The 24,397-nt window shown below is 37.4% G+C and overlaps 1 protein-coding gene across 4 annotated transcripts in view; it reads right to left on the reverse strand.

The window, feature by feature from the left end:
- CCDC112 (coiled-coil domain containing 112) overlaps positions 1 to 24,015 on the reverse strand; it is a 29,732-nt gene extending 5,717 nt beyond the window's left edge. Inside the window, exons 1-6 of one of the 4 annotated variants that reach the window (XM_003900008.3) lie at positions 23,687 to 24,015; positions 11,660 to 11,781; positions 6,490 to 6,611; positions 3,824 to 3,913; positions 2,913 to 2,988; positions 2,135 to 2,525 (exon numbers count right to left, since the gene is read on the reverse strand). In XM_003900008.3, coding sequence (XP_003900057.1) covers positions 2,135 to 2,525; positions 2,913 to 2,988; positions 3,824 to 3,913; positions 6,490 to 6,611; positions 11,660 to 11,781; positions 23,687 to 23,803 — 918 coding nt within the window. In that variant the 5' untranslated portion in view covers positions 23,804 to 24,015. Of the gene's footprint in view, positions 1 to 2,134; positions 2,526 to 2,912; positions 2,989 to 3,823; positions 3,914 to 6,489; positions 6,612 to 7,194; positions 7,283 to 11,659; positions 11,782 to 20,792; positions 21,699 to 23,156; positions 23,598 to 23,686 lie in introns of those variants that run through there. The other 3 variants (XM_003900009.5, XM_009208910.4, XM_031666407.1) reach the window with 3 other exon arrangements.
- Positions 24,016 to 24,397: the final 382 nt, after the last annotated feature.

The following is a 24,397-nucleotide window of genomic DNA, read 5'->3' on the forward strand; positions in this document are numbered from 1 at the left end:
CTAGATGAAATTCAACATGGGCATACCATGACACATCATATAAAAGGTGTAAGTGTTAGTGAAATCCTGAGGGAAGCTACTTATGTTTGGGTGGGCAAGGAGGAGGCAACATCTGATCTGGGCCAATTTTGATAAGCTGGGATTGGAGGGGGAAAGAAAGAATGGAGGTTCCAGAAAGTGAGAACAAGATAAGCAAGGGCATTCAGGCCAGAAAGTTCAGCGCATGTCTGAAAATGTCAGTATAATATCTTCACTTATTAACAACACATGATATATTAAAGGAAGTGGGAGATAAAAATGGTAAATTTCCTACTCAACATCTTAAAACTCCCTAGATTTAAAACTGAACTCCTGATATTTTCCTCCAAACTTCCCTTTCTTCCTCCAACATGCCCTACTTCAGTAAATGGCACCTCCACTTTCAAAAACCCTTCTATCTCACCCCTACATCTTGCTCATATCCTATCAAACTGATGACATATCAGTCATCAAATACCAGGAAATAGAGCAGATGGGAACAAGGAGAATAAGCTAGAATCCGAGGGGTTTACTTTTATCACAAGAAGCAGTGTGTCTGTTTCTGTTTCCTAAAGAGGTGGTTTTCATTAGCAGAATAAACTAGAGGACTTGGTAAAGCATAGATTTCTGGGCCCTACCCTCACAGTTCTAATCAGGTCTGGAGTTGGAGCCTGCTAAGTTCTAATAAGGTCCCAGGTGATGCTGATTTTGCTGGACTAGGGACCACTTTGAGAATCCCATGTTTTCAGTATCCTGGGGAAAAAAAGCCCAAATGACTTATGTTTCAAACATTTTTCTTGAAACCTGAAAAGTCAATTTCCCTACATTCAATTTATTGCTGGAGGGAGGGAAGGGAATGACAAGAACAACAAAAATGCAGCTACTCCCTCTAAAACTTTAGACTAAACATGGACTCAATTATTTCTTTAATACTCCTTAGGTATGCCATCTATGGAATAAACACAACTTTTTTATTAAACTAGGTAAGTCAAACTTCATCACCACTGAACTCTACAAAAAAAAAAAAAAAAAAAAAAAGACTGATTTACTGTGGTTCTCAACTAGGGGCTATTTTTCCCCTCCAGTGGATATCTGGCTAGAGACATTTTTGATAATCACAGTTAAGGAGGTATTATAAGCATCTACTCACTGGAAACCAGGGATGCCATCCTATAATGCATAGAACAGGCCCCTACAACAAAGAATTATCTAGCTCCAAATGTCAATAGTATCAAGGTTAAGAAATATTGATCTAATGTAAAGCCAGAGTAATATTTTTGTAAAAATGGACATTTTTAGGTATCTGCCACAATCAGGTGTTGTTTTATTTTCTGGGGTAGCTAACCTTTTGAGTCTTTAAAATAAGCAATATGGTTGAAGTTTAAAAATCTCAAATAAATGTTTAATAGTCAAAGCATTTTTTCTACTGCCTCTTGATGTTTCCATAAAAACAATGTGGCCTTTGCTGGTAAGATGACTTTTTTCAAAAGTCTCAGTGGATCTGGATTGCTCACATTTCTGAGAAGTGGATACAGAGGATTGGACCCATAATCAGAGGCTTTTTGTCCCATTGTGTTATTTGTGAGGGACACATGTTTGGCTATGAGGAAGTGCAAATGTCGTTCTATTAAATGGGTAAAATAACTTTCTTTTTTCATTTTTATCTTTTCTTGAGACTAGGTCTCGCTCAGGCTAGAGTGCAAAGGTGCAATCACAGCTCACTGTAGCCTCAACCTCCTAGGCTCAAGCAATCCTCCCACCTCCACTTCCCAAGTAGCTGGGACCACAGGTCCCACCATGCCAAGCTAATTTTTTTATATTTTTTGTAGAGACGGGGCTTTGCCATGTTGCCCAGGCTGGTCTCGATCTCCTGAGCTCAAGCGATCCATCCGCCTTAACCTCCCAAAGTGCTGGGATTACAGGTGTAAGTCACTGTGCCTGGCCAAAATTACTTAACTTCAATGCCTCAGTTTCATCTTCTATTAGATTGTGGGGGGAGGGGAACTATAAACACACTTCATGGGATTGCTGTAAAGTTAATGAGACATGTTAAGTGTTTAGTACAGTGCCTAGGACATGGAAACACAGAATGAATAATAGCTATTGTAATTATTACCTCTTTTTTTCTTTCTTCTAGAGCCAGAAACTTTTGATACCACTTCTCATGCTGTTGAACTTCATCTTGTGTTTTTCCAGGAAGGTGTTCTAGAACTTCTTCCATAAATGTTGGCTTCCCTTTATGTTTGTTTCTCACCTTTACAAAGTTCTGGTGATCATAATCATCCCAGCCACCTTGTCGCCCTCCTGTTTGCTGAAGGAATTTTTCAAAATCTAGTACCTCTTCTGGAAGAGTACTTGGTGTTACTTTGTCTACAGGAACTTTGCTTGAGATTGCTCTGAAAGCTTTCTCTGTTTCTGAATTACCCAAAGCCCATGTGTCAATTTTTCTTGATATGGCACTCAACTCATTGTTAGTTGTCTTCTCTTCTTTAATTAGCTCTTCATATCTAAAATTTTAAAAATAAAGTTTGAATAAGAAGACAATCCATATTAACCCTTCATTTTCCATCAAATTTAAGATACCTGACTCTTTATATCATCTTCTCCACTTAACATTATTAACATTTATAAATCTAAGCCTTAAAAGGGTCTCCTCAGAGATTAAAAACAATCTTTCAAATTCTTATTCGGGAATTTTATAGTAACTAAATATGAATAAAATTTCACTTTAAACATGAAAAGCCACCTAAACCCAAAAACAAGAAAGATATTATATTGCTTTTGTGTAAGACTCAAATACATAATAACAGAATGCATTATATACAAAAACCTAGTGGGGCCAGTTATTAAAAAAAAAGTCAATAATTTTATATTAAAATGAGTTTAAAACATACATCAACCTCTGCTCTTCTTTAAAAGTATTAATTGCATTTTCAATTTCTTCCATCATTTCTCTGAGCTTCTCAACAACTGTAAAAGAAACACGGAGAATTATTTTGTGTCATTTTCCCATATGGCTAAAAGTTAAATATTAGGAAGAAAAAGTGGAGTGTTCCCCTAAAACATTTCTTAGCCTAAGGCATAAGAAAGCTGTGCTCAAAAGTGAATTTTTATGATTGCAATTTTTTCTGATTACAGATTTTTTCCCTATACACTCATATCATAATTATCTCCATTTTAGAGCTGAGGAAATGAAATCTCAGAGATATCAAGTAACTTGCCTAAAATTACATAGCTAACAAATGAAAGATCAAGGGTTTGACACAACACCTGTCTGATTCCTAAGTCCATACACCCTGAGCCCTTTAATTTATTGCTTTGATTCTCAGGAATGAATGTTACATTAAGCAAGGAGGTAGGAATATAATTTGTGGGATTTTTTTCTAAACACTAGCATTTGTTGTAAATCTGTTTAACCTTTCCTTATGCATTAGAAATGCCTCTCAAAGATAATTATTTCAAAAAGCAAATGAAGGGAAAATACTGGATAGGATTAAGGAAATCAATCTTTTTTCCCCTTAATTAGCTGTTTTTAAACCTTTCTATAACACAGATTTCCCAGTCCTGTAAATGACACTAGTATGTGTTCTGCCTACCTTATAATTTGTAAGGATTTGATAATACTTTAACAGATACACACAGAAATGCCCAATTATAGTTCCCCACTGCAAACTTATTAAAGCCTAACTGATAGAGTTTAGCTCCATTAATAAATTTATTAAGTCCTAACCAATAAAGTAGAGCTCCATTAATGCCAAATAGAAAATACTAACACGTAAGAAAGATTATATTTCAATTCACTTACAATCAGGTGTAGGCTTCACATCTTTTAACTGATGCTGCAGTTTCTTTACATTGTTATGTATTTTGGCCAATTGTTGCTGGATTTTTGCTCCTATAAGGAAGAAGTATGCCCTTGAAAATAATTCTGTGACAAATGTGGTTATAATTCAGGATTCTACATGTAAGACTGATCACTGTTAGTAAAAGCCTAGAGCAATTAAATAAAGAACAAAAGATAGTTATTTATGTCAAAACATTAATACTTTAAGTACCTTTGCTGTAAATAAAGCATTTTTCAATATCTTCCAATATTGAAAAGCATAATGGGTTAAGTCTTACTATAACCTGTGCTAAGGAAATGTCTTTTTCTCTTCCTCTGTGTAGACTGAGTTATTGGACATTGTTTTAGATGTAAATATTAGCAGTTTCAGCATTGTTTTGTTCTTTAATAGTGTTTCGTTTCTTTTTAATTTGTTATAATTTATGGAAATAGAATTTCATGTTAACTGTATTGTGGGAATATTAAAACTATCTAATTCTGTGAATACTGAGAAATTTCCCATTGAGAATTAATTTCATCCAACCAAATCCTCTAGGAAAGGGGCAGGTGATATTCATTGATATCACTGTCACAGCCCTGAGGAGGTGCCTCGGGTATCATTCAGTGGTATACTGTGCCACAGGTTGCCAAGCTCAACCAAAGGACCAGCCTGTAGTAAAATATTAGGCCCACAATAAAGCCTAAAAAGTAAGTGAGAGTCTCAATGATGTTTCCAAATCATCTTTATCAGCATGAAGGATTCTTCTTTCATATTTTCTTTTCTGAAGCATTAATCTTACTTTAATATTTACTAAATTACTAGGCTAATGTCAAAACATTCACATTCCTATAATAGTAATATTATTATTTTATCATCTTAGGGTACTTTATGCACCCTCCCCTTTTTTGTTTTTGCAACTTTTCCACAAATGAGCAAGAAGCATCAAAGGCTCTGTACAAAAGTCCTTAAAAGTAATTATTTTTTAAGAAAAAGTTTACGTATAGGTTTGCAGTCAGTGTGAATATCTAAAATAAACCTCTTAATATGTATATGACAAGTTTGGCTTGTTCCGTGTTTTTCATTAAAATTCAAGAATTCCATAAAGGCAGAAACTTTTTGTAATTTGCTTTGTAGGGTCTTACTGTTGAACTTTAGGTCAAGAAACTTCTCTAGTACTTAGGAAAGTGTTTTTTATTGTTTTATTTTAGCTTTAGTTTGATCAGCTACCAAAATATCACTACAGGGCTGATAATCTTTTTATTTTATTTATTCATTTGGATATATAGACAAATCATTTAAGTACAGTATGACATAAATGCAGGCTAAAATTGTGGCATGATATTTGAGGTAAGGAATAGGTATTTCTACTGCTTAGCTGTAATATATGAAGGGAAAACTTCTCTACCTTCATACTAAGACAAGCATTCTTTACCCTCCTAGACAGGAAAAACATAAAGTGTTACTAAATAAGAGCAAAACTGTAGAACAAAGGGAAATAGATTGGTACAAATCAAGTTGCCATAATAAAGGGAAAATCAAGTGAACTAAAATTTGCACAAAATTTTACTTATTGGCATTACTGAGACATAGAAAAATCAGCCTCCCAGTTGTCTACAAAATAACTGAGGGAAATAAAGAAATATTGAATCAGGGGTGTCTAGGTTTTTCAATGTATCAAAGAGAAGAGATAACTGGAAATCTGGTGTTTATATTAGGTCCTGCTGTCATTCCAATAAAAGAAGGAAAATTACTCCTGCCACTGCTTGACAAAGGATAACTTTTTAAAGTAGTGTAATATTTTCTTTTAAAAAATGGTGTAACCTTATATTCTGAAAGAAAAAAATCACTAGGAATTTATTTTAATTGATGATAAGGGAGTATCATGAGCAGTCTCATCTCTTCACAGTGTCTTAATATTTTATAAAGCTTAGTTATTTGATAACCATTATTTTTCCTTTATTATAAAGATTTTACAACATGCAGAATCTAACACTACAATGAAACAAGTACTCTCAGAATTCTTTAAAGGTAACATTTAGTACACTATTGACAATGATTAATATTCATAACAAACAAAAGAACATAGTCATGTACAATCTATCTATAAGGTGCGTTTTTATATATTATCTCATCAGATGCACAGTACGGCTCTCCTGAGGTACAAGTTTTAGAATGTAGACAAGGAAACTCAGGTTTATGCAATTATTTGACTTGATCACTTCATACAACTACTAATTATAGCTTTGAATCTGTTGATGCTTACTGAATCCAGGGCTCAGTCAACAATGCCAGGGTAATGAGCTAACATCAGACAGCCCAGAAATCACTCTGCTTTTAAAAAATTATAATGGCATTTGCTGGTTTGTCAACCAAAAATATCCCCCAAATCCTCTTTTTCTTGTTAAATTTGAAGAAATATACAACAGAAAACAATCCAGTTAGTATGACTAAATAGTGACGTGAAAGAATAAACACATGTCCCTAAAAGACAAATTTTACCAAATAAAATATAGAGAATATAACACAGTTAATACAGAACTGACTCTATAGAGAACACAACACAGTCAATGCACAAAGACAAAGCACAGGGTAAAACTACAACTTTATATCGCTCAACAGTTTTTAGTTCATCAGAAACTCAACTTACTTTCTGTTTTCCTGCTGTTAATTAATTTATTTTCCAATTCTTCTAGCATACTATGCTCAATTCTGAAGTCACTTTTTTGGTTGTAGAAATGACTGTGTTTATCTTTTTCCATGTTAATTACTCTTTAGGAAAAGAAACAAATAGTATAAATATGATTTAAATATATTTTTAATAGCTTAAAATATGAAGACACTTGATAATCAGTATTTTACATTTGGATTAATTCATGTATAGAATAAAAATAATTACTTTGGTTAATACGGCTAAGGAGTCAAAACATTAGTCAGAATAATTGCTGGAAGAGTTAATTTCAATCAAAAACAGCTATAATTTGAACTGCTATTTCAATCATAAAATGATAATTTAAGAAAATGTGGATATACATTTGCTTTGAAAATGCATAAGCTTTTGATTATTGATTCAAACTCAATCTCACTGGAGCCTGAAAATGGCCATTACTGCTGATGACTGCTTTCAATAGTAGATGCTATTAATTTTGTAACCTCAGCCGAGATGGTTAACCTCTCCCAGTATGAACCTCCTCATCACTAAAATGTGAATAATAACAGCTCTCCACTATCTAATAGGTCTATTATTCACATCAAATGAGATAATATATGTGGGAGATCTCTGTACAGTACAAGTATACTATGGAAATGCAAGTTATTAATATTATTAATACAACTAAAACTTCAAGAGACTAACCATCTACAAAGACAGGAAAGTTCGTGTATTTAATGACTACTGTCTACATTTACTTCAGAGCTTCTTTCAGCACGTCTCTGCCCCTTGGATTTAGTCTATCTACCAGTAAGTTCTCGTTGTTAGTTTGCACCCTAAGAGAAAACAAAAACAAAATAAAGCACTACTGAGAAACTTTTTTGATTGGGCAAAGAAATTAATTTTCAAATTACATTTTTTTTTTTTTTTTTTTGAGACAAGGTCTGGCTCTGTTACCCAGGCTGGAGTGCCACGGTACCATCTTAGCTCACTGCAGCCTTGACCTCCCTGGCTCAAGCAATCCTCCAACCTCAGTCTCCCGAGTAGCAGGGACTACAGGGGCGCATCACCATGCCCTGCTAATTTTTTTTTTTTTTTTTTGGTAGATAACAGGGTTTTGCCATGTTGCCCCAACTGGTCTTGAACTCCTGAGCTCAAGTGATCTGCCCACCTCAGCCTCCCAAAGTGCGTGAGCCATCATGCCCAGAAAAAATTAATTTTCTTAACGTGTTTCTTTCTCCCAGAAGGTGGAAATTAATGTGAATATTTCTCCACTAATCTTGGATTTAATAAGTGGTGGAGCATCTCTGGCCATTGACTTAATTCACACAACCTGAGAGGCAACTATACCAGTTTCCCAATCTTTTCCACTTTGCCACACATAGATAATTTTTTTTTTTGAGATGGAGTCTCGCTCTGTTACCCAGGCTGGAGTGCAGTGGTGCGATCTCAGCTCACTGTAACCTCCGCCTCCCTGGTTCAAGCAATTCCACTGCCTCAGCCTCCTGAGTAGCTGGGACTAAAGGCACCCACCACCATGCCTGGCTAATTTTTGTATTTTTCGTGGAGACAGAGTTTCACCATGTTGGCCAGGCTAGTCTCAAACTCCTGACCTCAAGTAATTTTCCCACCTTGGCCTCCCAAAGTGCTGGGATTACAGGCATGAGCCACAGCGTCTGACTGCCCATAGAGAAAAATTTAATATTCATAAGACACATGGGGGTAGACAGATGAGACTGCCCCAGAGCCCACCGCACTGCTCCAAAGGCTGAGGGGATCATGTCTTAGCATGTGTGTTTAGGTAACTTCTATTGTTTGTGAGGAGAAGTAATGGGTAGATAAAGATATCAAATAGATTTCAGTCCCACCTGGCAACTCTAATGGACTGAGGACAGATATGGAGTCCTGTGTTGAGGACTGGGAAGTTCACCTAGGCTCTGGTTGCAGATGGGGAAAATTACTATGATAAAAAGAAACGTCTGCCATGGACATGGGATATGCTACAACTTTATATCACTCAACAGTTTTTAGTTCATGACAAACTCAACTTACTTTCCATTTTCCGGGATTAGAAATATTAACCTATAAGGATATTGAAAATGTGCTAATTAATGGAGACAAGTTGACAAAAATGAAAACATGCTCAACCTCCTCAATAGAAGAAACGCAAATTAAAACTATCACAGTGACAATGTACACCTATCATATCGGCAAAAAAATCACAAATTTAATATATTTTGTTGACAAAACTGTGAGAAAACATGTCTTCTCACACATTGTTGATGGAACTGTTGTCTACGGACGGCAATTTAGCAATATTTATCACATTGCAAATTCATTTATCTCTGACCCAGTATTTCCTTTCAGGAATTTATCCTGAAGATATACTCAAAAACAAATAATGTTGACCTACGTGGGGATGGTAATTAATTGCAGCACTGTTTGTTATTAAAAAAAGATTGAATATAACCTAAACATCCATAAATATGGGCAGGTTAATAAATCATATTACATTTATACACTGGAATATGATACAGTGGTATTCTGTTCTATGTACTGACAGAAAAAGATCTCCAAGATAACCTCTTTTTATAACAAAGTTTTTGTAGGAAAATGTTAGACATATTCAAAAGGACAGAATGGTAAATTGACCCCCATCATCTGATATGCCTTTCATCTCACCCTGATTCAGCAGTTTTACCTCTCATTTCATCTATCCATCTATCTTTGCTTTGCTTAGTTTAAGTATTTTCAAGTAAATCCATTACATCTACCTTTGCTTTGCTTAGCTTAGCTTAAGTATTTTCAAGTAAATCCATTACATTACGCAATTTCACCCCAACAAACTTTTGTGTGTGCCTCGAGAGAGTACAGATATTTGGCTTACCTAACTATAATGCCATTATTGTGCCTAGCAAATTCTACAATTCCTTGTTATCTAAGATATACACTTAAGGGAAAAAAAAAAAAAAAAACAAGATGCAGAGCAATGTGGACAGTATGCTACCATTTACACAAAAAAGGAAAAATCTGAATATATATTTATATTTCTTTATAAACACATAAAATATCTGTGGAAGGATACATAAGAAACCAAAACTAGTGGGTTAACTGAGTGGAAAGGAACTGGGTGGCTTGGATCAAGAGTAAAACTGAGACTTTCCACTGGGTACCCTTTGATATATTTTGATTTTTGAACCATGTAAATATATTACCTATTCTAAAAATAAAACCAAATGATATTATAGATAGTGGTTTTTCCTTTGTGTTTATGTGAATTATTAGACAGAAACACTCTTACAATGAGTTTTTCTAATATTCCTTTAGTGAGTTTTTCCAATGCCTTAAAACAGATGAAGAAGCCTACTCAGAACTGTAAAACACACTGGTTGCTGTATCTATGGATATTAACCATTTGGTGGACATTACCCTATCTAGAAAGAAACATAAAACGGAACCTCTAACCTAGAATCTACTTCAATCTAGAGTAATGCATTTTGGAAATTTTAAATAATTGTATTTTTTTCAAATTCTGAATACTAAAGATATAGGTATTAACAACTTCAAGTATACAATACATTATTATTAACTATAGTCACCATGCTGTACATTAGGTCTCCAGGTCTTTTCTATTTTATAACTTGTACCCTTTGACCAACATCTCCCCATTATCCCCACTCCCACCTCATCACCCCCAGATTTCTGGTAATCACCACTCTATTCTCTATTTCTGAGTTTGACTTTTTTAAGATTCCACATATAAATGAGATCATGCATTGTCTGTCTTTCTGTGTATGGCTTATTTCGCTTAACATAATGAAAATCTCAGCTCACTTTTCTAAGAACGTTGATATTAAATATTCTCAACCCTTCACACACACACAAGGTAACTGTGTGAAGTGATGAATATGTTAATTAGCTTGATTGTGGTAATCATTCTGCAATGTATATGTACATCCAGACACCACACTGTAGACATTAAATATATATAATTTTTATTTGTCAGTTATACCTCAATAAAGTTGGGGGAAAAGACAAAAGTATTATATAAATGCAAGGAGAATTCAATCTCCAAAAGCTAAAATATGGTATAGCTTTTCAAAATTCTAACAGTACACTTTTTCATTGGTAGAATTTCTAAATAGAGAACTGCCACCAATTCTGATCCAGAGACCATTCCTTATAATAGGCTCCTTTTCTCATGTTCTTTGGCAAATTGATACTATGTAGGTTCAAAGCAATGTTTTGATAAAGCTCTCAACTGTAGGGTAGAGTGGGGTGCCTTGAGTTCCAATTTTTCTTTAACATTCCTCATATTTATCATATGCTGGTACTGCTGACAACATTGAACATTCAATAAATATCACTGGTTGTTTAAAGAAGAAGTTCATATATATTGAAAATTTTAAATAAATGGAAGCTTCTCAAATAGCTTGGTCACAATGGGCAGATCTGAAAGGGGCAGAAACCAAGGAAGTGAGATCAATTAAAAATGCACTGAAAAAAAAAAAAAAAAAGTAAGAGTACTGACTTTTCATTAAAATGATTCACTGTCTTCCTTAGTGAGATCACACCCACATATTCAAATAGGCTTGCTGGTGAACAACACTGGTTAGTAAGAATGATGGCTTTCAGAGTGGCTGGAGCCAACCTAGGAGTCCCTCAGACACCATTTATTAAGCATGTAACCTATGGAAAGATGTTCATCCTCTATGATCCTCAACATCCTCATTTGTAAAATGGAAGAAGAACAATTTAAATATATGATGTTTGTCATTTATAAAACACTTTCATACATATATAATAAAAAAACACAAAAACTATTCACTTCCTCAAAAACATTTACCAGGCGTTTAGTTATAAAGTGAAAATAGATTGTCTGTTATTTGTTATACAAAATCTAAAGAAACAGCTATTTTATTTCCCTTGAAATACACAGATTCAAAATTGTAAAAATAAAACTGAAATTACTCTACTTACAATTAACTTTATATTAAATAGCCTATTATTTGTCCATTTCATACCTCCCATCTTTCTCTTGTTATATTTGACAGGCTAGTGATTACAATTTTATAACTTAATGTGAGACTAGGTAGGGTAGAATTAATTTTTTATTGTCCATTATAAAATGGCTAGTAATGTTATTTGAAGATAATATTCTTATACTTACTGATTCTTAAATTTTTCTGCTGTGCGTACGAATTCTGCTTTCTTAGTCTGATTAACTTTCTGCTTCCAGTTTTGAAGATGAAAAGGACGAATTCCACCTGAAGTACTAAAACAGCCATCACTCTGCATTGAGAACAAGAAAAACTTAACAGTAATGAAAATAGTAAAACATAAATGTGGAATTTTTTCAGAGAGATAAAATGTCAATAGTTGAGTTTCTTGAAGGATAATTTTGGGGCCAATCTTATTTAACTCTTAGAAGTACATTTGTGGAAAAAGGAATATCTATCAAATGAAGGAATATCTATCTTAAAATGCTACACTGAGTAAGAAAGGTTAAATATCCCAGGATTATTTGCAAAATACTCTAATTCATTCAGTTGGTCATTTAATAAGTATGTATTGAACACTACGAAGTGACATGGGCTGCATTAGACACTAGGGAAACAATCATGATCTATAATAATATGGCCCCTGTCTGAAAGTCTAGTGAGGAAAAACAGATTTAAAGAGAGAAGAGTAAACAAGCAATAAAATGAAAACCCCACCAGCTGCAATAAATGCTATTAAGAAAATAAATATTAGGGCTCAGATGGAGAAAGCAGAGCAAGGGTTTGCTTTTTCAGTTACAATGGTCACAGGTCTATTTGAGGGGATGACTTTAAGGAAGATTGAAGGCAGCTATGACAGGAGCAGTAGGAAAGTGTGTTCTAAGCAAAGGGATCTACATGAGCAAAAGCCCTAGAGCATGAAAGACTTTGCTGAGTTCAAGCAGAGAAAGGCCAATTGTGACATGAGATTAGTAACAGTGTGATCTTGGTAGGAGATGAAAGTAGAGAGGCAGGTACGTGCCAGATCATACAGACATTTTAGGTCACTTAGGGGGTCTGGATTTTATTGAAGTGTTTTGAGCAGGGAAAAGCCATGATACATTTAATTCTTTAAGAACAATTTTCTGGCTATTTTTTTGGAGAATAAATTAATGGGAGGTGTGGGGGTGGAGTGAGCCAAGACTGGAAGCAGGAGGATCAGTGAGGTACCTAGTACAGCTATAGAGACAAAGAATGACAGTGTCCAGGACTACTGAGCTGATAGAAAATAAAAGAAGACTCAATATATTTTGGAGGTATCACCGAGAGGGATTGCTGAGCAACAAAAATGGGTTGTGGGGGATGAGGGGAAAAGGAAACAAGGCTTTAAATTTCCAGGAGCAAAAAAGAATAAAGTAGTAAATCTAAATCTAGGAAATATATTTTAAGTCAAAATGTAATCCACATACCATAAAATATGTCTGTTTGAAGTGTACAATTCAGTAGTTTTTAGTGCATTCACAAAGTTGTGCAACCATCATGACTATCCAGTTTCAGAATATTTTCATCATACCAAAAAGAAACCTCATACCTATTAGAGGTCACTCCCCATTCCCCTTCCTTCCAGCTCCTGGCAACCATTAATCTACTTTCTGACTCTATGGATTTGCATATTCTGGAGAATTTATATAAATGGGCTCGTACAATGTGTAGCCTTGTCTGACTTCTTTCACTTTACGTGATGTTTTCAAGATTCATCCATGTTGTACCATGAATCAATACTCCATTCCTTCTTATGGCTGAATAATACTCCATTATATGGGTCTACCACATTTTGTTTATCTACTCATCAGTCGCTAGCTGATGGACAATTGGGCTGTTTCCATTATTTGGCCAAATTAATCTGAACATTTGTGTACATGTTTTAATGTGAATATATGTCTTCAATTCTCTTCATTATATACCTAGCAGCAGAATTTCTGGATCATAAAGTAATTATTATTTTTTTTTTTACTTTCCCATTTTAAAAAATTGGGTGGCATAGCGGGGCCTGGTGGCTCATGCCTCTAATTTCAGCACTTTGGGAGGCCAAGGTGGGAGAACAGCTTGAGCTGAGGAGTTTGAGACCAGACTGGGCAACATAGCAAGATCTTGTCTGTATAAAAATTAAAAAAAGAAAAAAAAATTAAGCCAGGCATGGTGGTATGAGGCCACCAGGAGGCCACCTCAGGAGGCTGAGGTGGGAGGATCACTTGAGCCCAGGAGATCAAGGCTGCAGTAAGCCATGACCACAAAACTGCACTCCAGCCTCGGGGGACAGGGCAACACGCTGTCTCAACAATAACAACAACAAAAGGATTGCCCTTTTATTGTTGAGTTGGAAGCATTCTTTATAAACTGGATGTAAAAGTCCCTTATTAGACATGATTTGTAAATATTTCCCCCCATTTTCTGAGTTGTCTTTTCACTTTCTTGATAATGCCTTTGAAGCCCAAAAGTTTTAAACTTTTTAAAGAATTGCCGGACTGTTTTCCACAGTGGCTGCACCATTTTACATTCCCACCAGCAATGTATGGGGGTTTCAATTTCTCCACAAACTCACCATTAACTGTTATTATCTGCCTTTTTTATTACAGTCATCTTAATGGGTACGAAGTGATTTCTCACAGTGGTTCTGACTAGTCCATAATGACTAACGATGTTGAGCATTTTTTTCATGTGCTTATTGGCCTCTTATTTTAAGGAATGTCCACTTAAATCCTTTCCCTTTTAAAAAATTTGGTTGTCTGTTTATTGTTGAATTGTAACAGTTATTTACATATGTTACTCAACTTTTACGGGAGGCTACTGTTTTGAACAGAGCTCCTGCAGTAGGCCCCAACAGACCAGACAAAATAAAAATAGTCACTCATGCTAAGTGCCACATGATCAAAATGAAACTTTGAGGAAATAGGTAGATTTTCCCAATTGAGCAATTTTTCCTGAAAACAAGAGATGCACAGCAACCAATCAGAAAGGGTCCAGTCAACCTGAGTCTGAGTAATAAGAAAAGCCTCTCTGCTTTTACCTTCATAAATTACCTGAAGTAAACTGATGTTAACCAATCCTCTTTCTTTTTTCTTTCTTTCTTTTCTTTTCTTTCTTTTTTTTTAATTAAAGTGGTTAGGATCTTCTTATGTTGCCCATGTTGGACTCCTGGGCTCAAATGATCCTCTTGTCTTGATCCTGCTTAGTCTCAGAGTAGTTGAGACTATAGGCACATGCTACTGTGCTCAACTCCAATCTGCTTTTTTCTTTTTTCTTCGAAATATTCTTTCATAATTGAGATTTTATTGTTGTGTTGAAAATCAGTACACACACATTTCAATTTGCAAACATTTTTAATATAAGTACCAAAAATCTAAAATGTCATGTTTTTCCCACCCCACTCCCCGCAGATGGAGTTTTGCTCTTGTCATCCAGGCTGGAGTGCATTGGTGCCATCTTGGCTCACTGCAACCTCTGCCTCCTGAGTTCAAGTGATTCTCCTGCCTCAGCCTCCTGAGTAGCTGCGATTATAGGCGCCCACAACCATGTCCAGCTAATTTTTGTATTTTTAGTAGAGACAGGGTTTTGCCATGTTGGCCAGGCTGGTCTCAAACTCCTGAACTCAGGTGATCTGCCTGCCTCGGCCTCCCAAAGTACTGGGATTACAGGCATTAGCCACCGCACCCAGCCACCATGTACTTTAAGAGGTTATTCCAGGGACTTTCCAGCTTAAATTTGGAGGGAAATTTTCCTTAAGAGGCGATCAAGTACCAGTATCTTCACATGTTGATAAGCTGTTAAATACATCCCAGCAACTCACAATTTAATACCATATACACTATATACTCTAATTTTCAATCTTTCACAACACACTAACAATGTTATTAGGAAAATATAGGACTACCATAACCAAAGGTGTCACAGAGTGCACACAATTCTGACGGGGAAAGCCATGATCAAAGAGTGGTTTTTATAAGGAAACAATTCTACTAAAAAAGAACACGGGAATGGAAGTAATTTAAAATCTTCAAGACATTAAATGCAGGACCGTGACTCCATATTGTCATTTAGTATGCTTAGTATTAGAGGATATAAGAACTAACCCCCTATCTACGGAATGTTAAGCTGACACTCAAGACAGTCAAAGCCTCCCATAATTCAATATTCCACACTATTTTCTGGTTGTACCAAAAAATAAACAACCAGCGAATGATTTCACCTCTTAAAGCATTTACACTTAAAAAATAGGATGAGGTGGGATTCCCTCCTTCTTAAAAATGTTCCCTGAGTGACTAAAAAACTTGCATTTACAAGATAGTTGATAAAAATATTCCTCTGGATTGTACAAGGAGGGAGACGGGGACTACTAAAACACAGTAGATGATATTAATCGGACTTGGCTATTTTTTTTTTTTACCCAAACTCATTTTATCACCAGACAGACTTGGCTTCTTTCCCTCAGCCTTCATTGAAGGCAGGACTCTCCTGGGTTTTAGTTTCTTCGTTTTCTGCAGGTAAGTCTTCTTCAGTTTCTTGGTTAGCCACTTTGGCCAGTTTTCCTTTTGCTCCCCTTTTGCCTTTGGTTTCCCTTTTGTGTCTGAAGATTTATCCTTTCATGACCGCCTTTTTTGGCTTCATTTCCGCTTTTGTAGGAGCAGGTTTAGATGACAATTGCACGAATCTCCTCTTGGGCTCTTCCTTCACTTCCCCTTCTGCTGGACTCACCTTCTAGTTGGGCTTCTTGTCAGCAGGAAAGGCGCCTGTTCGGTGCTCAGTGCTTACAAGCCCTGGTGTGCCAGCCTCTATGGAGCCGGGCTACCTGGCTGTTGCCACTCCTCCTGCCACCTCAGCAGCTGAGAGCCCCACTTTTTTCTATTGTTTCTGGGTTTTTTGTTCCTACTTTACAGAACCCACTGTTCTGTCATGCCCTGTGGAAATTCTTACCTATTTTGTAGAATGGGATGCTGCCCCAATTCATGAATTGCAAATAAAAGCCTATTCGATCTAAATTGAACTAAATTTGTTGTAACTTTGTTCAACATATATTTTAGATGTAAGAACCTTATCAACATATAATTTGCAAGCATTTTCTCACATTCTATGACTTATCTCTTAACTTTCTTAATAATGTTCTTTTGCAGCGGCGTAATCCCGGTTCACTGCAACCTCTACCTCCACCTCCCCGGTTCAAGTGATCCTCCTGCCTCAGCCTCCTGAGTAGCTAGGACCACAAGCACATACCATCACGCATGGCTAATTTTTGTATTTTTAGTAGGGGTAGGGTTTTGCAACATTGGCCGGGCTGGTCTCGAACTAGCCTCAAGTCATCTGCCCGCCTGGGCCTCCCAAAGTGCTGGGATTACAGGCATGAACCACTGCACGTGGCCTGAAGCACAAAAGGTTTTTAATTTTGATGGAATCCAACGTATCTATTTGGTCTTTGGCTGCTTGTGCTTTAGGTGTCATACAGGGGAAACTACTGACTGACCAAAGGTCATGAAGACTCATGCCTGTGTTTTATTCTAAGAGTTTTTTAGACCTACATTTGGTCTTTGATCAGATTAGATATGTTAAAATATGGTGTGAGGTAGTTCAGCTTCTGTAAGTGGTTATTCAATTGTCCAAACATTTGTTGAAAAGACTGTTCTTTTTTTTTTTTTTTTTTTTTTTGGAGACGGAGTCTCGCTCTGTCGCCCAGGCTGGAGTGCAGTGGCCGGATCTCAGCTCACTGCAAGCTCTGCCTCCCGGGTTTACGCCATTCTCCTGCCTCAGCCTCCTGCCTCTCCTACTACAGGCGCCCACCACCTCGCCCAGATAGTTTTTTTGTATTTTTTAGTAGAGACGGGGTTTCACTGCATTAGGCAGGATGGTCTCGATCTCCTGACCTCGTGATCTGCCCATCTTGGCCTCCCAAAGTGCTGGGATTACAGGTCTGGGCCACCGCACCCGGCCAACTGTTCTTTTCTTACTGAAATGTCTTGGCACCTTTTTGAAAATCAACTGCCCATAAATCTGTGGGTTTATGTCTTGTCTCTCACTGATCTATATGTCTGTTGTCTATCCCTATGCCAGTACCACAGTTTGATTACTATGGCTTTGAAGGTAAATTCTGAAATTAACAAGTGTAAGTCCTTCCACTTTGTTCTTCTTTTTCAAGACTGTTTTGGCTATTTTCCGTGCCTTGCATTTTCCATAATAATTTTAAGATCAGCATGTACATTTCTTCAAAATAATTTTTAAAAGGCAGCTAAGATCTTTATATAGAGATTGCACTGAATCTGTAAATCAATTTGGGGAGTACTGCCATCTTAATAAAATGAAGTCTTCAAAATCATAAACAGTAAGTATTCATTTATATATGTCTCCTTTAATTTTTTTGAATAATTTTTATAGGTTTTAGAGCATAAGTTTCATGCTTCTTTTGTTAAATTCATCCCTATGTATTTTAATCTTTGTGATACTATTATAAATGGTATTTTTTTCTTAATTTCATTTTTGAATTGTCCATTGCTAGTGTATAGAAATACAACTGACTTTTGTATATTGATCTTGTATTCTGCAACCTTGCTGTACTTTTTTTATTAGTTTTCTAGTAAGTTTTTGTGTGTGTGTGTGGATTCCTTAGAATTTTTAATATATATTAGGTCATCTGTGAGTAAGTATCATGTTACGTCTTCCTTTCCAATATGAATGCTTTTTATTTCCTCTTCTTGCCTAATTGCCCTAGTTAGAACTTACAGTGAATAAAGCGGTAAGAGTGGATAATTTTGTCTTGTTCCTGATCATATGGAGACAGCCTTCCATATTTTATCATTACACATTATGTTACTTAATGATGCTGCTATCAGGTTGAGAAAGTGCTCTTCTACTGACAGTTTGTTGACTGGAAAATCTGAGTTGATCTATCTTCATGAAAGGGTGTTGGATTTTGTCAATTGCTTTTCTGCTTCTATTGGGATGATGTGGTTTTGCCCTTTATTCTATTCATATGTTGTATTATATTAGTTGATTTTCATATATTAAACCAACATTGCATGTCTGGAATAAATTGCAATTGATCATGGTGTATAATCCTTTTCATGTTTTTAGATATGTTTGCTCGTATTTTGTTATTTTTACATCTGTATTTATAACAGATACTACTCTGTATTTTGTGTGTGTGTGTGATGTTTTTGTTTGATTTTGGTATCAGGGTAATAATGGCCTTACAGAATGAGAAATGTTCATTAAAATGTTCCTTCCTCCTCTATTTTCTGAAAAACATTTGTTACAAACAAAAATACATTTATGCTGACTTTCATATTTACCTATATATTTGCAGTACTCTATTCACATTATTCTTCATGTGGATTTAAGTTACTGTCTAGTGTCCTTTTATTTTAGCTTGAAGGACTCCTTTTAATGTAGGGCAATTATGCTAATGATAAATTATTTTGGCTCTTGTTTGCCTCAGTATGTCTTAAATTCTCCTTCATTCTTATAGAATAATTTTGCTGTACAAAGAACAGCTGGTTGGCAGTCTTTTTCTATTTTATGTCATCCCTCTGCCTTTTGGCGTCCATGGTTTCTGATGTGAAATCAGCTGTTAATCTTATTGAGGAATTCCTTATATGTAATGAATTGCTTCTTTCTTGGTGCTTTCAAGACTTTTTGTCTATATTTATTGGCATGTTTATTATGATGTCTAGATATGAATTTCTATGAGTTTATTCTATTTAGAGTTCATTGAGCTCCATCCATATGTAGGTTAATGTTTTTCATCAAATTTGTGAAGTCTTCTGTTTTATTTCCTCAAATATCTATTTCCTCCTTTTTTCTCTCTTTCCTTTCTTTCTGGGACTCTCATTATGCACATGGTAGTATGCTTAATGGTATCTCACAGATCTCAGACTCTGTTCATTTTTCTTCATTCTTTTCTTCTCTCTGTTCTTCAGTCTGGATAATCTGAATGGACCTATCTTCAAGTTTGCTGATACCTTCTTCTGCCAGCTCAATTCTGGTGTTGAGTCTCTCTAGTGACATTTTCATTTGAAGTTCCTGCATTTTTTAACTCCAGAATTTCTACTTGATTCTTTTTTAAATATTTGATTTCTTTAAAGATTTCTATTTGATGAGACCTCATTCCCACATTTTCTCTTAGTTCTTTAGACATGGTTTCCTTTAGTTCTTTGACCATATTTAAATAACTGTTTTGAAGTCTTTGTCTAGTATGTCCAATAGCCAGTATTACTCAGAAAGAGTTCCTTTTTACTGTTTTCCCCATGTGTGAACCATACCTTCTTGCCATGTTTCATAATTTTGTTAAAGACTGGACATATAAAATAATATAATGTGACAACTCTAAAAATGAGATTTTCTCCCCTTACCAGGGTTTGTTTTGTTGCTGTTTGGTCACTTTCCTAAACGAATTCTGTAAAGTCTGTAGTCTTTGTCAGGTGTGGCAGTGAAATCTCTGGTTGGTTAGTTCAGTTGTCAGCCAATAATTGGTCAGAGATTTCCTTAGATGCATTGAACCACTGTGTGTCCTAGTGTTTGCTACCTTTGGGAAAGGGGGTCTGTATGCATGCTGAAGCATACCTCCTACATGCAGGCAGGCAGTTTACAACCCTACCTTAGTCTTTACTTTCTGCCAGCATAGTGCTTCAAAGCCAAACAAGGATGAGGACTGAGAGCTTTCTTAGGTCTTTCCTGGTGTCTCCTATTGCTGCTGTAACGAACTCACCACAAGTTAGTTTACCACAAATGCAGTGGCTTAAACAACAGAAATTTATTCCCTTATAGTTCTGGAGGTCTAGTCTAAAATCAAAGTGTGAACCTGGAGGACATTATGGTAAGTGAAACAAGCCAGACACAGAGATGCAAATCCTGTATAATCTTACTTAGACTGCACATGGAATCTAATACAGAGTAGAACAACAGTTGCCAGAGGCTGGTGGGAGGGCAAGGAAAGATATAGGGAGTTGGTCAAATGGTGCAAAGTTTCAGATAGACAGGAGGAATATGTTGGGATCTACTGCACAGTAGGTTAACCATAGTCAATAATGATGTTATTGCGTGTCTCAAAATAACAGAGTAAATTTCAAATGTTTCACCAGAAAAAATAAGTGAGGTGATAGATATGTTAATTATTAGCCTGGTTTAATCATTCCACATTGTATACATATATCAAAACATCATATTGAACCCCATAAAGTATATAATTATGATTTGTCAATTAAAAATAATGTTAATTAAAACAAAGGTGTTAATAGGGCTACATTCCTTCTGGAAGCTTCAGGGAAGAATCCACCCTCTTACCTTTTATTTCCAGCATCTAGAGCCACCTTCATTCCTTGGCTAATGGCCCCTTCCTCACATTACTCCATCCTCTTCCTTCCATCATCACATCTCCTACTTCTGACTCTGATCTTCCCATGTCTCTCTTATAAGGACCTTTCTGATTACACCAGATCCACTCAGATAATTAAGATATTTAATTTATCTTAATCACATCTGCAAAGTCCCTTTTACTATGTAAGATTACACAGTCACAGGTGAAAACAGTTATTATTGAAGGGTTATTTCATGCAGCCAAGGAACATAAAATTCAGGTCATCAGAGGGAAGGTCCTTAGAAACAAAACAGAAGATAGGGCCTTAAGCTGGTATAAAACCAGCATCACACTAATGTGATGCTGTTAGAGATACTTCAAAAAAGTCATAATTCAGCAACTACAATAATCAAGAGAACAACTGGGAACAAGAGGGAAATGACATTGGAGAGGTGGATAGAGATTTGTGGTCTTCAGATTTGAAAGGGAATAGCTAAGAGGGTTATGAATAAATAATATACAAATACTAAAAAGCATAGATAGAAAAGTAACACACTTTTCATAGTAAGTGAGGAATTTATGAGATTCCACGCCCTGAGGGTATTGTAAAATAAAATATATAATAGTTTCAAAACTTCAGAGATAATTACTCCAAAGTAATTTAAAGAAACTGTGATGGACTGAATTGTGTTCCCTCAAAATTCCTATGTAGAAGGTCTGATCCCCAAATAACTCTATCTGGAGATAGGGCCTTTAGGTTAAATGAGGTCATTAAGGTGGGGACCTAATTTGATAGAACTGGTGACCCTATAAGAAGAGATGCCAGAGATCTCTTTCTCTCCTCTTGTAAGAGAGAAAAGACTATGTGAGGACACAGTGAGAAGGTGGCTGCCTACAGGCCAGGAAGAGAGGCCTCACCAGAAACCAACCCTAAGGGCAACTTGATCTTGAACTTCTAGCTTCTAAAACTGTGAGAAAATAAACTTTTGTTGTTTTAGCCACCAAGTCTGTAGTATTTTGTTATAGAAGCTCTAGCTGACAGGAACTTTAGATATTTTGGTAGACATCTCTAGTATCATGAGATTGCCATCAGGAAAATTATCTCTTCTCAAGAAAATACTAGTTGGTTTCAGTGTTAAAGTCAGTAGGAATATCTGTTCATTTAATCTTATGACAAATATTCAAGTTCAGTGTCAGGCTGTAGAATTTTTGTGTATAGGTATGTGTGTGTGGTATGCTGGGGGAAGTACAAAGATGGATAACATGTAAACTCCTAAACATTATCACAATATAGCATGCAGTAATTCTGTTTTGTTTTTTTTTTTAAAGAAAAAGCCCAAACACATGTGAAGAATTCTACCTAATTATGCTGAGGTAGATTCTCAACAATGAGGCTCTGCTTTCCCTACTAAAGTGGTAAGAAAGTATACACCACGGTTCTCAATCTCAGCACTACTGACTTTTGGACCAGATGATTTTTTGTTGTAGGTGGCTGTTCTCCGGCATCTATCCATTAGATGCTAGCAGCCCCTCAACACCCCCCTGCTCCCCACTCTGACAGCCAAATATGTCTCCAAACATTGCTAGATATCCTCTAGGTGATTGATAAAATGGCTGAAAGAGCTCCACAGGTGATCTGATCCAACCCCTGAGGAGGCAAACACCACAAAAGTGTGCACCAATAACAACATTAGGCAACTTGCAAGAAATGCAGATCACAAGATAAAACATTGCTACAAGAATTTAGAGAACAAATGATGGAGAAACCCAGCAACATGGGGTCACACATTTTTTTAAGCATAGTACTTAAAAATACTTTATGTATTTTTATATATTTTATATTTTTTCCTGAGATACTTGGGCCAGAGTTAGAATAATAAAGAGAATGATAGAGGATGTGTGAGAAAATTTTCCGTAGGTGGAATTTCCTGAATGTCTACGAGTAAAGACACTGTATTTCCTTAAAGGAGGAAAAAGATGGAACCTGTCCTCAGCTCCTGACAGCCTTCCTTCAGGTTTATATTGATCCACAAATTATTTAGTAAGTGCATACTATAGTCCAAGCACTACACAACAGGCATAGTTCTTGGTGCTGGGAATACAATAAAGAATAAAATTTCCAATACTTTCTGCCCTCATGGAGCTTACATTCTCATGGGGGTGCGAGGAAGGGTGAGGGTGTGAGGAGAAACATAAACAATAGAAATAAAATACGTAATGTAATATATGGTACTAAGTGCTATGGGGAAAAATAAAACCAGAAACAGGGACTGGGTGTGCCGCTTAAGGGGATTCAGTTGAGAGAGATCATGGAAAGTCTCGTTGAGCTGATAACATCTGAACAAAGATACCTGGTCCTCACCACCTAGAAAGGGTCCTAAACCGATCACTGGAAACACCTCTGCCTCCGACCATCCCATATTGTCTTTCTCCTTGTGTTCCCAGGGCCGGTACAGTAACACAGCTGCCACCAATTACTGAGCACAGAGTCCCCCTCCAACCAAGCACTGTGCCAGGGGCTCCCCAGACATAACGTTAATCCAAAGCTCGGGAGGTGCATGTTACTATTCCCAATTTTTAGAGAAGAAAGTGAGTCTCCGAGAGCATATGTTCTTATCACGCGGCTAGGAAGCGGCAGAGCCGGGTTCCCACCCAGGTCTTCCTCGACTCCGAAACCACATGGAGGCGGCTCTGCAAAAGCTGTTAAACGCACAAGCCAACAAAGAGCAACGCCCGGCGCGTGCCAGGCCCCGAGCAGGGGAGGCGAACGCCGCGCCTCCCGCCTCCCGCTGGCGCTGCAGAAGGCACCTGTTCAGACAGGGCCTGCAGCCCCCGACCCCACGCCTGCCGCCACAGCAGCTCTCTGTTCTCCCGGATTTACCTGTTGAGGCGCTGGCGTTGCTCCCACGCCGGTCCCGGTGGCCGCGCCCGCCCCTGCCACAGCCCCGGCTACCGCGGTGGCCGCAGCCGCTACCACAACCGTCGTCAGTGCGGCCATGTTTACCCGCCGAGCTGCTCGGGCCGCGGCAGCCACCGGCGCCTGGGGATTCGTGGCCGGCGCACCTCGGCCTCTGCAGACCGCTCCCTGCGCTGCGGGCTTGGCCGGGATGCAGGGCGGGGACGAGACGTAGGGCGGGGTCGGGATGCAGGGCGGGGCTGAGACGCGGGGGTGCAGGGGAGTGGGGGTGCGGGAGGGGCGGGACTGGGGTGCAGGGCGGGGCCGAGATGCGAGACTCGGCCCGGGATTCAGGCGGGGAGGGGCGGGGCGAGGGAGGGGCAGGGTGCCGGGCGGAGCAGGGATGTAGGGGAGGGGCGGGTCTGGGGTGCTGGGGCGGGTCTGGGGTGCTGGGGGCGGGCGGGTGTGGGGGCGGGGCAGGGGCTGCGCTCTGCCCTGTCGCGTATTTGTACACCCTTTGGGCACTTAACCGACTCTGCCAGCCCAGTCCCATACCTGTCAAGAAAATTCATTGTCTTACATCGTCCTTACATTTTATCCGTGTTGTAGTCAATATATATATATTTTTGCCTAGTATACATCCGCTTTCTAGGTTTCTACTTAGCGCTGCTGGGACTGAGTCTAAATGAAAAAACA

The sequence above is a fragment of the Papio anubis genome, chromosome 5 (genome assembly GCF_008728515.1).
Source record: "Papio anubis isolate 15944 chromosome 5, Panubis1.0, whole genome shotgun sequence".
Taxonomy (NCBI): Eukaryota; Metazoa; Chordata; class Mammalia; order Primates; family Cercopithecidae; genus Papio; species Papio anubis.